Source organism: Prionailurus viverrinus, chromosome X (assembly GCF_022837055.1).
Source record: "Prionailurus viverrinus isolate Anna chromosome X, UM_Priviv_1.0, whole genome shotgun sequence".
Classification (NCBI taxonomy): Eukaryota; Metazoa; Chordata; class Mammalia; order Carnivora; family Felidae; genus Prionailurus; species Prionailurus viverrinus.
Window position 1 is genome coordinate 63,565,009 of NC_062579.1, and position 13,968 is coordinate 63,578,976.

The following is a 13,968-nucleotide window of genomic DNA, read 5'->3' on the forward strand; positions in this document are numbered from 1 at the left end:
TTTTTTTAGATTCTATATTGTTTATTTCTGCTGTGATCATTATTATTTCTCTTCTTCTGCTGGGCTTAGGCTGTCTTTGCTGTTTTGCTTCTAGTTCCTTTAGGTGTGCTGTTAGATTTTGTATTTGGGATTTTTCTTGTTTCTTGAGGTAGGCCTGGATTGCAATGTATTTTCCTCTCAGGACTGCCTTCACTGCATTCCAAAGCATTTGGATAGTTGCATTTTCATTTTCGTTTGTTTCCATATATTTTAAAATTTCTTCTCTAATTGCCTGGTTGACCCATTCAATCTTTAGTAGAGTGTTCTTTAACCTCCATGCTTTTGGAGGTTTTCCAGACTTTTTCCTGTGGTTGATTTCAAGCTTCGTCGCATTGTGGTCTGAAAGTATACATGGTATGATCTCAATTCTTGTATACTTATGAAGGGCTGTTTTGTGACCCAGTATGTGATCTATCTTGGAGAATGTTCCATGTGCATTCGAGAAGAAAGTATATTCTGTTGCTTTGGGATGCAGAGTTCTAAATATGTCTGTCATGTCCATCTGATCCAATGTATCATTCATGGCCCTTGTTTCTTTATTGACCATGTGTCTAGATGATCTATCCATTTCCTTAAGTGGAGTGTTAAAGTCCCCTGCAATTACCACAGTCTTATCAATAATGTTTTTCATGTTTGTTTGTAATTGTTTTATATATTTGGTGGCTCCTATATTCGGTGCATAGACATTTATATTTCTTAGCTCTTCCTGATGGATAGACCCTGTGATTATTATATAATGCCCTTCTTCATCTCTTGTTACAGCCTTTAATTAAAAGTCTAGTTTGTCAATATAAGTATGTCTACTCCAGCTTTCTTTTGACTTCCAGTAGCATGATAGTTCTCCATTCCCTCACTTTCAATCTGAAGGTGTCCTCAGGTCTAAAATGAGTCTCTTGCAGACAGCAAATAGATGGGTCTTGTTTTTTTATCCATTCTGATACACTATGTCTTTTGTTTGGCACATTTAATCCATTTACATTCAGTGTTATTACAGAAAGATAGCTGTTCAGAGTCATTGTGATATCTGTATGTTTTATGCTTGTAGCGATGTCTCTGGTACTTTGTCTCATAGTATCCCCCTTAGGATCTCTTCTGGGCTGGTTTAGTGGTGACAAATTCCTTCAGTTTTTGTTTGTTTGGGAAGACCTTTATCTCTCCTTCTATTCTAAATGACAGACTTGCTGGATAAAGGATTCTCGGCTGCATATTTTTTCTGTTCATCACATTGAAGATTTCCTGCCATTCCTTTCTGGCCTGCCAAGAGTCAGTAGACAGATCTGTCAGGCGTCTTGTAGGTCTCCCTTTATATGTTAGAGCATGTTTATCTCTAGCTGCTTTCAGAATTTTCTCTTTATCCTTGTATTTTGCCAGTTTCACTATGATATGTTGTGCAGAAGATTGATTCAAGTTACGTCTGAAGGGAGTTCTCTGTGCCTCTTGGATTTCAGTGCCTTTTTCCTTCCCCAGATCCGGGAACTTCTCAGCTGTGATTTCTTCAAGTACCCCTTCTCACCTTTCCCTCTCTCTTCCTCCTTTGGAATACCAAATATGCGTAAATTATTTCTCTTAGTTCATCACTTAGTTCTCTAATTTTCCTCTCATACTCCTGCGTTTTTTCATCTTTCTTTTTCTCAGCTTCCTCTTTTTCCGTAATTTTATCTTCTAGTTCACCCATTGTCTACTCTGCCTCTTCAATCCGAGCCGTGGTTGCCTCCATTTTATTTTGCAGTACATTTATAGCATTTTTTAGCTCCTCCTGACTGTTCCTTAGTCCCTTGATCTCTGTAGCAAGAGATTCTCTGCTGTCCTTTATACTGTTTTCAAGCCCAGCGATTAATTTTATGACTATTTTTCTAAATTCACTTTCTGTTATATTGTTTAAATCATTTTTGATCAGTTCGTTAGCTGTTGTTATTTCCTGAAGATTCTTTTGGGGGGAATTCTTCCGTTTGGTCATTTTGGATAGTCCCTGGAGTGGTGCAGATCTGCAGGGCACTTCCCCTGTGCTGTCTTGAATAACTTGCGTTGGTGGGCGGGGCCGCAGTCAGACCTGATGTCTGCCCCAGCCTACCGCTGGGGCCACAGTCAGACTGGTGTGTACCTTCTCTACCCCCTCTCCTAGGTGCCGGATTCACTGTGGTGTGGCGTGGCCCGTCTGGGCTACTTGCACACTGCCAAGCTTGTGGTGCTGAGGATCTGGCATGGAGTGGATTGGCAAGGTGGACAGGGTGGGAGGGGCAGTCTCAGCTCGCTTATCCTTTGGTGATCCACTTCAGGAAGCGCCCTGTGGCACTGGAAGGGAGTCAGACCCACCAATGGAGGGATGGATCCGCAGAAGCACAGCATTGGGTGTTTGCGTGGTGCAAGCAAGTTCCCTGGCAGGAACTGGTTCCCTTTGGGATTTTGGCTGGGGGATGGGTGAGGGAGATGGCTCTGGCCAGCACCTTTGTTCCCTGCCAAGGTGAGCTCTGTTGTCTGGAGCTCAACAAATATCCCTCCCGTTGTCCTCCTATCTTCCTGCTCTCCGAGCAGAGCTGTTAATTTATAACCTTCCAGATGTTAAGTCCTGCTTGCTGTCAGAACACACTCCGTCCGGCCCCTCCAGTTTTGCAAGTCAGACTCAGAGGCTCTGCTTGGCCAGCGGGCCGCCCCTCCCCGGCTCCCTCCCGCCAGTCCATGTAGCACGCACTGCCTCTTTGCCCTTCCTACCCTCTTCTGTGGGCCTCCTGTCTGCGCTTGGCTCCAGATAATCCATTCTGCTAGTCTTCTGGTGGTTTTCTGGGTTATTTAGGCAGGTGTAAGTGGAATCTAAGTGATCAGCAGGACACGGTGAGCCCAGCGTCCTCCTACCCCGCCATCTTCCCGACCAATCCCTCCAAATGAGAATCTAGCCATATTCTTTTAGCATCTATCTCCTTCTGTTTCTCATTTCATTGTAGGGAAACTTACTACTCCAGTAGTCTCTACCCTTCCGTAAATCAGAAAAAGCAAGGCACTGGCCTTTCTCATCTTACTACAAGGATACGGTGGGGAGGGGAAGAATACAAAATGGAAAAGATGGGGACAAAGACTACAAGTTAGAATCAGGTTTTGCTATAGGAGTCAGGAGAGAATAAGGGCATTACTATTTCTATAATGCTTTCCTGAATGCTAATTATTCAATATAAGTGGTATGCAACCCTTTTTTAATGAAAGTATAATCAACTATAATGCAACCCTTTTTAAATCAAAGTATAGTCAACTCTTGTAAAACAGGATTTTCATTTAGAACTTTCTGTTCTTAATTAAGGGAAGCATCCTTGGCTAGTGGTTTGTCACTGTTGATTTCACATCCACTCTTGACCCCATCTTACCTGCAGAATATAGCGAATTTGCTGTTTTGTAAACTCTGACAATCCTCTGGGAATCAACGATTCAATGTCTTCTGACTGTAAGAAAAGAGAGGCTTATACAATTGAAAAGATACACATGAGTATTGTAATTGTAGGGTCTGCAGTTCACAGACTTTGGTGCAGCAGAGCATATTTTTAGGAACATCAAAAGATTATTTCAGTTTTGGGCGATAGTTGCTACCAACTTCATTCCTACCGTGATAGTTCTTACTTTTAAAAAAATGATTATAGAGGTACCTGGGTGGCTCAGTCGGTTAAGTGTCCAACTTCTGGTTTCAGCTCAGATCATTATTTCACATTTTGGTGCATTCCAGCCCTGCACTGGGATCTGTGCTGACAGGGCAGAGCCTGCTTGGGATTCTCTCTCTGTCTCTCTCTCTCTCACTATCTCTGCCCCTTCCTCACTCATGTTGTTTGTGTCTTTTTCAAAATAAATAAACTTAAACAAATTATTTAAAATTAAAAAAAAATGATTATACTACAGACACTATGGAAAGTACCTTGAATTCTAGGCACTTTAGGGAAAAACTTTATGCAACCAATCAGATGTTCCATTTCTACATTTTTTAAGAGTAATTTAAAAAACAAAAAGATGGTCTCTCAAGTCCCATTAAATACTCTCAGTGTATCTTTCAACAACTGGAAGCTTCGATGAGTGGTAAATATGACATTTTAGAGGCTGATTTTTTAAATAATGAAAATTGAGGATTTACATTGAGCTATGATGACTTCTGAAAAAGTAAATGTTGACACAGCAACATTGAAAAGCTTTAACTGATTTTTTTTTAGTTGAAGCAATGTAAATTTATTATCTAGTAGTTTTGGAGGTTGGAATCAATGGGGCAAAATTAATGTGTCAGCAGAACTGCATTCTTTTGGTGGGCTCTAGGGGAGAATCTATTTCATTGCCTTTTTGTTTCTACAGGCTGCCTGAATTCCTTGGCTGGTGGCCTCATCACTCCCATCTCTGCTTCCATTGGCAGATCTCCTGACTCTGACCTCCTGCCTCCCTCTTTTAAGGACCATTAGTGTTAACATTGGGCCCACCCACATAATCCAGGATAAGCTCCTCACTTTAAGATTCTTAACTTAGTCACATTTGCAAAGTTTATTTTACCATGTTAAGGTAACATATTCAAAAGTTTCAGGGATTAGGGTGTGGACATCTTTGGGGAGCTATTATTCTGTCTTCTACATAATCTTATTGCCCTTCTTCTGAAGCTCATATCCATACAGGTTCCCTCTGTGAGGTCTAGATCCAAGAGAGGGAGATTCTAATAGAGGAAGGGTCTTCTCTTCCACCTGCTCAAGACCCTCTTTGGATGGCTAACCAAGAATCCACTTCCTCAGAAGACATCTTTCCCTCTTCCTCAGCGGGTGATATTTCTCTATGGCTGCTGCAAGATAAGTTAATTAGAATACCATCCAGTACCTTTGACTTCAGTACCCTTATCCCAAACCATAGAAGGATGATGTCCTTACAAAAAACAAAAAACAAAAAAAAAACAAAAAACAAAAACAAAAAACAAAAACAGATAGCCAAGGACTGAAGTTAAGACATCACAACAGATACTTATCTTGCCAAATCCTATGCCCAGCCCACCAAGTATCATTGTCTTCTTTTATTTATTCAAATATAATTAACATACAGTGTTATATTAGTTTCAGGTGTACAATATAATGATTTAGCAATTCTATAAATTTCTCAGTGCTTATTAAAATAAGTATACTCTTAAGCCCCATTATTTATTTCAGCCATATCCCCACTGACATCCCCTTTTGTGAGAAGCTTCAACTAATTTTAAGTGAAAATCACTGTAATGAATGCAGTATATAAATACATTGCAAATGAAGAAAAAAATTGGGGCACCTGGGTGGCTCAGTCGGTTAAGCATCCAACTTTGGCTCAGGTCATGATCTCATGGTTTGTGAGTTCGAGCCCTGTGACAGGCTCTGTGCTGACAGCTCGCAGCCTGGACCCTGCTTTGGATTCTGTGTCTCCTTCTCTCTCTGCCCCTCCCCCACTTGTGTTCTGTCTCTCTCTATTAAAAAATAAATAAATGTAAGCAAAAAAATTTTTATAAAAAAGAAAAAAACACAAAAAAAGCCACTGTGCTTTTTTATTACATCGAAATCAGTTCTTTCTCTAGCTGATTACTTATTCCATTTGAAGTAATACTTAACAAAATGTGCATATATAATAGAATTAAAAATTGAAAAAAACTTAAGTTGATTTCTGTTTGGCATGGGTCATAAGGTTCAAAATACATTAAAACTAACTTTGCTACTTAGTTAATGTAGGTCTTAATTTTCTAAAGCAGAGAGTATGTGGTAAATTTTAAATGTTTTGATAAGCAAAGACAAAGTCATAAACACCAGTTGATGAAATATTTTTCACATTAATAATTATTACCTTCATGATTATTACTTTTATAGCCATTAGAAAAAGATAAAAAAAATTAACATTTTAATTTATTTTTGAGAGACACAGAGAGATGGAGTGTGAGCAGGGGAAAGGCAGAGAGAGAGGGAGACACAGAATCTGAAACAGGCTCCAGGATCTGCATGGTCAGCACAGAGCCCAACCTGGGGCTTGAACCCACCAACTGTAAGATCAACACCTGAACTGAGTCGGATGCTTCCCCAACTGAGCCACCCGGGTGCCCCATAATTACAAACATATAAATGGTTCTATCATTTTAAAGACAAAATGATCATTATATCTTTCACTAATCTGTGTTTCCAGTCTAATAAAGGTGCCAAACTAAAACAGTATTATTGGTGCAAATATCAGAATCTGCTTTGTTATCACCTATATTTGATTTTCAACTATTTTTGCACTTACCTCATCTGTAGACTCAAAGTCCTCTTTGCTGCAAGAATGAAAATAAAAAGATAGACAACCTTAAGAAAATGTATGTATTGATCATATATAAATGCTAGTGTTTCTAATTCTTTTATCTTAGTTTTAATATATCATAATAACAGCAATTCAATTTACAATTCAAATAAGAAATTTTAAGCTAACTAAAATGGCACTTATGAAAAATAAAGATAATTTTCCTGAAACTAGTTAATCTACTAAAAATGACCAATATTGATTAGGGAGAGGAAGAGGCCAACATGGCAGAGAAGTGGGGCAATCCAAACTTCCCGCATCTCTCAAAGAAGTTCTGAAGCCAAAGGACTTTGAACCCCCAAGAGTCTGGGAGGAAAAGAGACTGAGTCTAAAAAGGAGTCACTGGAACATCCTTGACGGGCTATAGGTAGGTGATTGAGAACTGGGGGAGATAAAATGGGCCACGTAAGCACAGAGGGGAGGGATCCTCTTTTGTGGAGAGACAAAGGGAAGAGAAACAGTTGCTGGGGAAATATACGACTGTATCTGGACAAAAGATAAACCTCAGCTGGGACCGAGAGTGATACCATCTCTAACTGCAGGGCTTTCTTGGACTGGGGCCAGCTGACCCATTCGCACACCTGGGGAGGAGGAGAGCCAGCCCTGGGTTCGGTGGTAGGTCAGGGGTGCAGTCCACAGTAGAAGAAACCAGTCCCCTCCTTGGAGTGCTGTGGGAAAGGACAAAGCCTGCCTGCCTCTGCCATCCCGGGGTTCAGCTGGGATGTCAGCAATACAGTCTGCAGCAGGAAAAGGTGGTCCTCCCTGAAGTGCTGCGGCACAGACAAAGCCAGCTGGGAGCACATATCAGGCTGCACAGAGAGGCACTTCCTCAGTGCCAGAGCAAACAGAATGGGACTTTGATCCCAGGCTGCACAGAGAGGCACTTCCTCAGTGCCAGAGCAGACAGAATGGGATTTTGAATCCTAGCCAAGCGCTGGTCAGGGGAGTCAGTGGAGCGAGAAGGCCCGCCCCATCTGCGCCTGCTGCACAGTGAGGAGGACTCAAATGGAGTCCACCAAGCCCCATGGAGAAGAGGCTGGGGGATCGCCATTCCCCCCCCCTGCACCCCCAAGGCGAGACCTCAAGGATCTGTCCGGGGCCCATAGTGGAGGCGGAACCAGCCTACACCAAACCACGCCCCTCCATGCCTGGTCACTGCATATCTGCTGGAGCAGGACAGATGCTGTGAAACCAAAGGGCTCTATCATCCAGACCAGTGCTGCTGCAGACCCTGGATTAATTCTCGGACAATTCTTGTTATTTAGATATATATTCCCTTCTTATCTCTTCCCTCCTCTAAGCTGGTTACTCTGGTTGTTGGTTTGTTTAAGCAGACATATTTAATCCATTCTCTTCATACATGTTCTACACCACCTTCTCTACTTTCCTTTCCTCTCTTTGGAATAATCAAGCCATAGTTTCTCTGTCTGGGTAATTTTATCTTTTATTTTTCCACCACCTCTTTCTTTATTTTCTTTCTTTCTCTCTCTCTGGATAAGGCCATTTAGCCTCTCTGCCCAGTCAATGTTTATTTTCTCTTTGTCCCCACCCCTGTCATTTCTCTCTTTGTATATGCTCTTCCATCAGCACTGCCTCCACCCTTTTCTTTACTTGTAGCTGGTGTTTCTGCTTTTTTGCTTTTGGATTAGTTTGTTTGTTTTATGTGTGTGTGTGTCTGGTCTGTCTGTTTGTTTGTTTTATTTGTCTGTGTGTTTGCCTGTCTTTGTTTCCTGTTGGTTTTTCTGTTTGTTTTCCTTTCCAGGGCTACTTCAAATAACAACTCAAAGCAGATCTTGTGGAGGGTTCAAAATATCACTACAAGTAGAGAAACAAAATGACCAAAGTCGGGACAACACAGAGCAAGTAACACTCTCCAAAAAAACACCTACTGAAGGGCCAGGTCCTGAACAGTGTATGACCCCCCTTTAATATAAGAGTGCTCACAGGTACAGAGCACATAAGAAGCTTTTAAAACTCAAAAGGGACAGAAAAGTAGCCAAAATGATGAAATGGAAGAATTCCATGCAAAAGAAAATCCAGGAAGAACTGAAAGCTAAAGAATTGATCTAAACAGATATAAGCAATATAACTGAATAAGAATTTAGAATAATAGTCATAAGATTAATCACTGGGCTTGAAGAAGGCATAGAAGACAGCAGAGAATCTATTACTGCAGAGATTAAGGAACTAAAAATCAGTCACGATGAATTAATAAATGCTATAAATGAGGTGCAAAATAAAATGGAGGCGGCCACAGCACAGATTGAAGAGGCAGAGGGGAGAATAGGTGAATTAGAAGATAAAATTATGGAAAAAGAGGAAGCTGAGAAAAAGAGAGATTAAAAAATCCAGGATCAAGAGGGGAAAATTAGAGAAGTAAATGATGCAATCAACTGGAACAATATCCGTATCATAGGAATTCCAGAAGAAGAAAAGAGAGAGAAAGGGTCTGAAAATGCACTTGAATGAATCATAGGTGAGAACTTCCCTGATCTGGGGAAGGAAAAAGGCAGTGAAATACAGGAGGCACAGAGAACTCCCTTCAGACATAACTTGATTCGATCTTCTGCATGACATATCATAGTGAAACTGGAAAAATACAAGGATAAAGAGAAAATTATGAAAGCAGCTAGGGATAAACACCCTCTAACTTACAAAAGTAAACCCATAAGAGTAGTGGCAGATCTATCTACTGAAACTTGGCATGGCAGGAAATCTTTAATGTGATGAACAGGAAAACCATGCAGCAAGAATTCTCTATCCAGAAGGTCTGTCATTCAGAATAGGAGAGATAAAGGTTTTCCCAAACAAACAAAAACTGAAGGAATTCATCACCACTAAACCAGCCGTACAAGAGATCCTAAGGGGGATTCTGTGAGTGAAATGTTGCAAGGGCCACAAAGTACCAGAGACATCACTACAAGCATGAAAGCTACGGACATCACAATGACTAAACCCATATCTTTCAAAAATAACACTGAATGTAAATGGACTAAATGCTCCAATCAAAAGACATAGGGTATCAGTATGGATAAAAAGAAGACCCATCTATTTTCTGTCTACAAGAGACTCATTTTAGACCTGAGGACACCTTCAGATTGAAAATGAGGGGATGGAGAACTATCTATCATGCTACTCAAAGTCATAGGCAAGCTGGAGTAGCCATACTTATATCAGACAAGCTAGACTTTAAATTTAAGTCTGTAACAAGAGATGAAGAAGGGCGCTAGGTAATAATTACAGGATCTATCCATCAGGAAGAGCTAACAATTATAAATGTCTATGCACCAAATTCGAAGGCACCCAAATATTTAAAACAATTAATCACAAACAAGCAATCTTATTGATAAGAATGTGGTAATTGCAGGGGACTTTAATACTCCACTTACAACAATAGACAGATCATCTAGACACAGAATCAGTAAAGAAACAATGGCTTTGAATGATACATTGGACCAGATGGACTTGACAGATATATTTAGAACTCTACATCCAAAAGCAGCAGAATATACTTTCTTCTTGAGTGTACATGGAACATTCTCCAAGATAGATCATGTACTGGGTCACAAATGGCCCTCAATAAATATAAAAGAATTGAGATTATACCATGAACACTTTCAGATCACAATGCTATGAAACTTGAAATCAACCGCAGGAAAAGGTCTGGAAAACCTCCAAAGGCATGGAGGTTAAAGAACACCCTACTAAAGAACAAATGGGTCAACCAGGCAATTAGAAAATAAATTCGAAAATGTATGCAAACAAATTAAAACGAAAAGACAACAATCTAAATGCTTTCGGATGCAGTGAAGGCAGTCCTGAGAGGAAAATACATTGCAACCCAAGCCTATCTCAAGAAACAAGAAAAATCCCAAATACAAAATATAACAGCACACCTAAAGGAAAGAAAAGCAGAACAGGAAAGACACCCCAAAGCCAGCAGAAGAGAAATAATAAAGAACATAGCAGAAATAAACAATATAAAATCAAAAACACACTAGAACAGATCAGTGAAACTAAGAGTTGGCTTTTTGAAAAAATAAACAAAATTAATAAACCTCTAGCCAGGTTTCTCAAAAAGAAAAGAGAGAGGACCCAAATATATAAAATCACGAATGAAAATGGAATTATGACAACCAATTCCTCAGAAATACAGTAATTATCAAGGAATACTATGAAAAATTATATGCTAACAAACTGGACAACCTGGAAGAAATGGACAAATTCCTAAGCACCCACCCACTTCCAAAACTCAAATGGATCATATGGAAATAGAAAATTTGAACAGGTGATTAATTAGTGAAGAAATTGAATCAGTCACCAAAAATCTCTCAACAAATAAGAGTCCTGGCCCAGATGGCTTCACTGGGGAATTCTACCAGACATTTAAAGCAGAGTTAATACCTATCCTTCTCAAGCTGTTCCAAAAAATAGTAAGGGAAGGAAAACTTACAGACTCATTCTATGAAGCCAGCAGTACTTTGATTCCCAAACCAGACAGACACCCAGCAAAAAAAGAGAACTACAGGCCAATATCCCTGATGAACATGGATGCAAAAATTCTCAAAAAGATACTAGCAAAGTGAAGTCAACAGCATATAAAGAGAATTATTCATCATGATCAAGTGGGATTCATTCCTGGGCTGCAGGACTGGTTCAATATTTGGAAATCAATCAATTTGAAACATCATATTAATAAAAGAAAATATAAAACCACATGATCCTGTCAATGGATGCAGAAAAATCATTTGAGAAAATACAGCATCATTTCTTGACGAAAACCCTCAAGAAAGTTAGAATAGAAGAAACATACTTAAACATCATAGAAAAGCCCGCAGATAATATCATCCTCAATGGGGAAAAACTGAGAACTTTCCCCCTGGGATCAGGAACATGACAGGGATGTCCACTCTCTGTGATGTTCGCTATGTGTAACATAGTGCTGTAAGTCCTAGTATCAGCAATCAGACAACTAAATGTAAAAAAAAGCATCAACATCAGCAAAGATTAAATCAAACTTTCACTTTTTGTAGAGGACATGATACACTACCTGGAAAACCCGACAGACTCCACCAAAAGTCTGATATAATTGATACATAAATTCACCAAAGTCACAGGGTACAAAATTAATATACAGAAATTGTTTGCACTTTTATACACCAATAATGAAGCAACAGAAAGAGAAATAAAGAAACTGATCTCATTCACAATTACACCAAGAACCATAAAATACCTAGGAATAAACCTAACCAAAGATTTAAAGGATCTTTATGCTGAAAACTATAGAATGCTTATGAAGGAAATTGAAGAAGAGACAAAGAAATGGAAAAACATTCCGTGCTCATGGATTGGAATAAATATTGTTAAAATGTCAATACTACCCAAAACAGTCTATACATTCAATACAATCCCAATAAAAATTACACCAGCATTGTTCTCAAAGTAGATCAAACAACCCTAAAATTTGTATGGAACCACAAAGTGCTCGTGTAGACAAAGTACTATCAAAGAAGAAAACCAAAGCAGGAGGCATCACAATCCCATAGTTTAGCCTCTACTATCAACTGTAATCATCAAGACAACATGGTATTGACACAAAACAGACACATAAACCAATGGAATAGAAAAGAGAACTCAGATTTGGACCCACAAAAGTATGGCCAACTAATCTTTGACAAAGCAAGAAAGAGTATCTAATGGAAAAAAAAGACTGTCTCTTTAACAAATGGTGCTGGGACAACTGGACAGCAACATGCAGAAGAATGAAACTAGACTACTTTCTTATACCACTCACAAAAATAAACTCAAAATGTATGAAAGACCTGAATGTGAGACAGGAAACCATCAAAATCCTAGAGCCAAGAGCAGGAAAATATCTCTTTGAGTGCAGCTGCAGCAATTTCTCAATCAACACATCTCCAAAGGGAAGGGAATTAAAAGCAAAAATGAATTATTGGGACCTCATCAAGACAAAAACTTCGGCACTGCAAAGGAAACAATCAACAAAACTAAAAGGCAACCAACAGAATGGGAAAAGATATTTGCAAATGACATATCAGATAAAGAGCTAGTATCCAAAATCTGTAAAGACCTCACCAAACGCTACACCTGAAAAGCAAACAATCCAGTGAAGAAATGGGCAGAATACATGAATAGACACTTCTTTAAAGAAGACATCCAGATGGCCAACAGGCGCATGAAAAGATGCTCAACATCGCTCCTCATCAGGGAAATACAAATCAAAACCACACTCAGATATCACCTCATGGCAGTCAGAGTGGCTAAAATGAACAAATCAGGAGACTATAGATGCTGGCAAGAATGTGGAGAAATGGGAACCCTCTTGCACTGATGGTGGGAATGCAAACTGGTGGAGCAGCTCTGGAAAACAGTGTGGAGGTTCCTCAAAAAATTAAAAATAGACCTACCCTATGACCCAGCAATAGGCTGCTAGGAATTTATCCAAGGAATACAGGAGTGCTGATGCATAGGGGCACTTGTACCCCAATGTTTATAGCAGCACTTTCAACAATAGCCAAATTATGGAAAGAGCCTAAATGTCCATCAACTGATGAATGGATAAAGAGGATGTGCTTTATATATACAATGGAATACTATTTGGCAATGAGAAAGAATGAAATATGGCCATTTGCAGCAACGTGGATGGAGCTGGAATGTATTATGCTAAGTGAAATAAGTAAGGCAGAGGAAGACAGATACCATATGTTTTAACTCATATGTGGATCCTGGGAACCTTAGCAGAAGATCATGGGGGAGGGGAAGGGGAAAAAAAGTTATAGAGAGGGAGGGAGGCAAACCATAAGAGACTCTTAAAAACTGAGAACAAACTGAGGTTTGATGGGGGGTGGGGGAGAGTGGAAAATGGATGTTGGGCATGGAGGAGGGCACTTGGGATGAGCAGTGGGTGTTGTATGAAAAACAATTTGACAATAAATTGTATTTAAATAAAAAATGAACAATATCAAAATAACAAGCCAAAAGAATATACAGAATCAGTTACTGCCATGCACTAGCATGAATCTGTTTATGACTAGATGTACAAGTCCTTGGTGCTTTGTAATAAATCCTGCCTGAGTGAATGAATAACAATAATAGTTGTTCTCTCTCTCCACCCACATTTTCTCTTGTATCATTCACTTTCAGTGCTGAGTCCAACTTCTCTGTATAGAGTCTTCAAGTTATTCCATACCCTTTCATCAAAATCAAAACTTGCAATATAAATTCATTCAATCTACACTACAGTATATATGGCAGTAACAAAACCTTACACATACCTGGATATTTACATAGAGACAGAGCTTTAAGCAACATGACCAAAATTCTAGTGGGATGATATAACTTCCAACATCAAAATGAGGATTTGAGCACCAGGGTTAGAAGACCCTTTGTGAAGCCATGTTAGGTAGGCAAATGCCACAAAAGAATTCTTAGTGATTATACCAGTCTGGCACTTGCTTCTTTGGGGAGTGATGAAAGTGGAAAAGGATACAGTTTCAGTGTCAGTGGCAACAGACAGGTCTTTATTTCTGACTACTTGTTTTATCTGTGCTTCACTGAAGAATTCGGCACAAAATATATGGTGAATGTACTTCTCAAACAAAAACACACTACACATGT

General features: G+C 39.5%; 1 protein-coding gene across 1 annotated transcript in view; it reads right to left on the minus strand.

Annotated features, from left to right (window-relative positions):
• Nucleotides 1–13,968, minus strand: part of POF1B (POF1B actin binding protein) — a 120,086-nt gene that overhangs the window by 30,963 nt on the left and 75,155 nt on the right. The window contains exons 7-8 of the mRNA XM_047845070.1: nucleotides 6,277–6,304; nucleotides 3,393–3,467 (exon numbers count right to left, since the gene is read on the minus strand). Of these exons, the coding sequence (XP_047701026.1) occupies nucleotides 3,393–3,467; nucleotides 6,277–6,304 (103 nt within the window). The remainder of the gene's footprint in view (nucleotides 1–3,392; nucleotides 3,468–6,276; nucleotides 6,305–13,968) is intronic.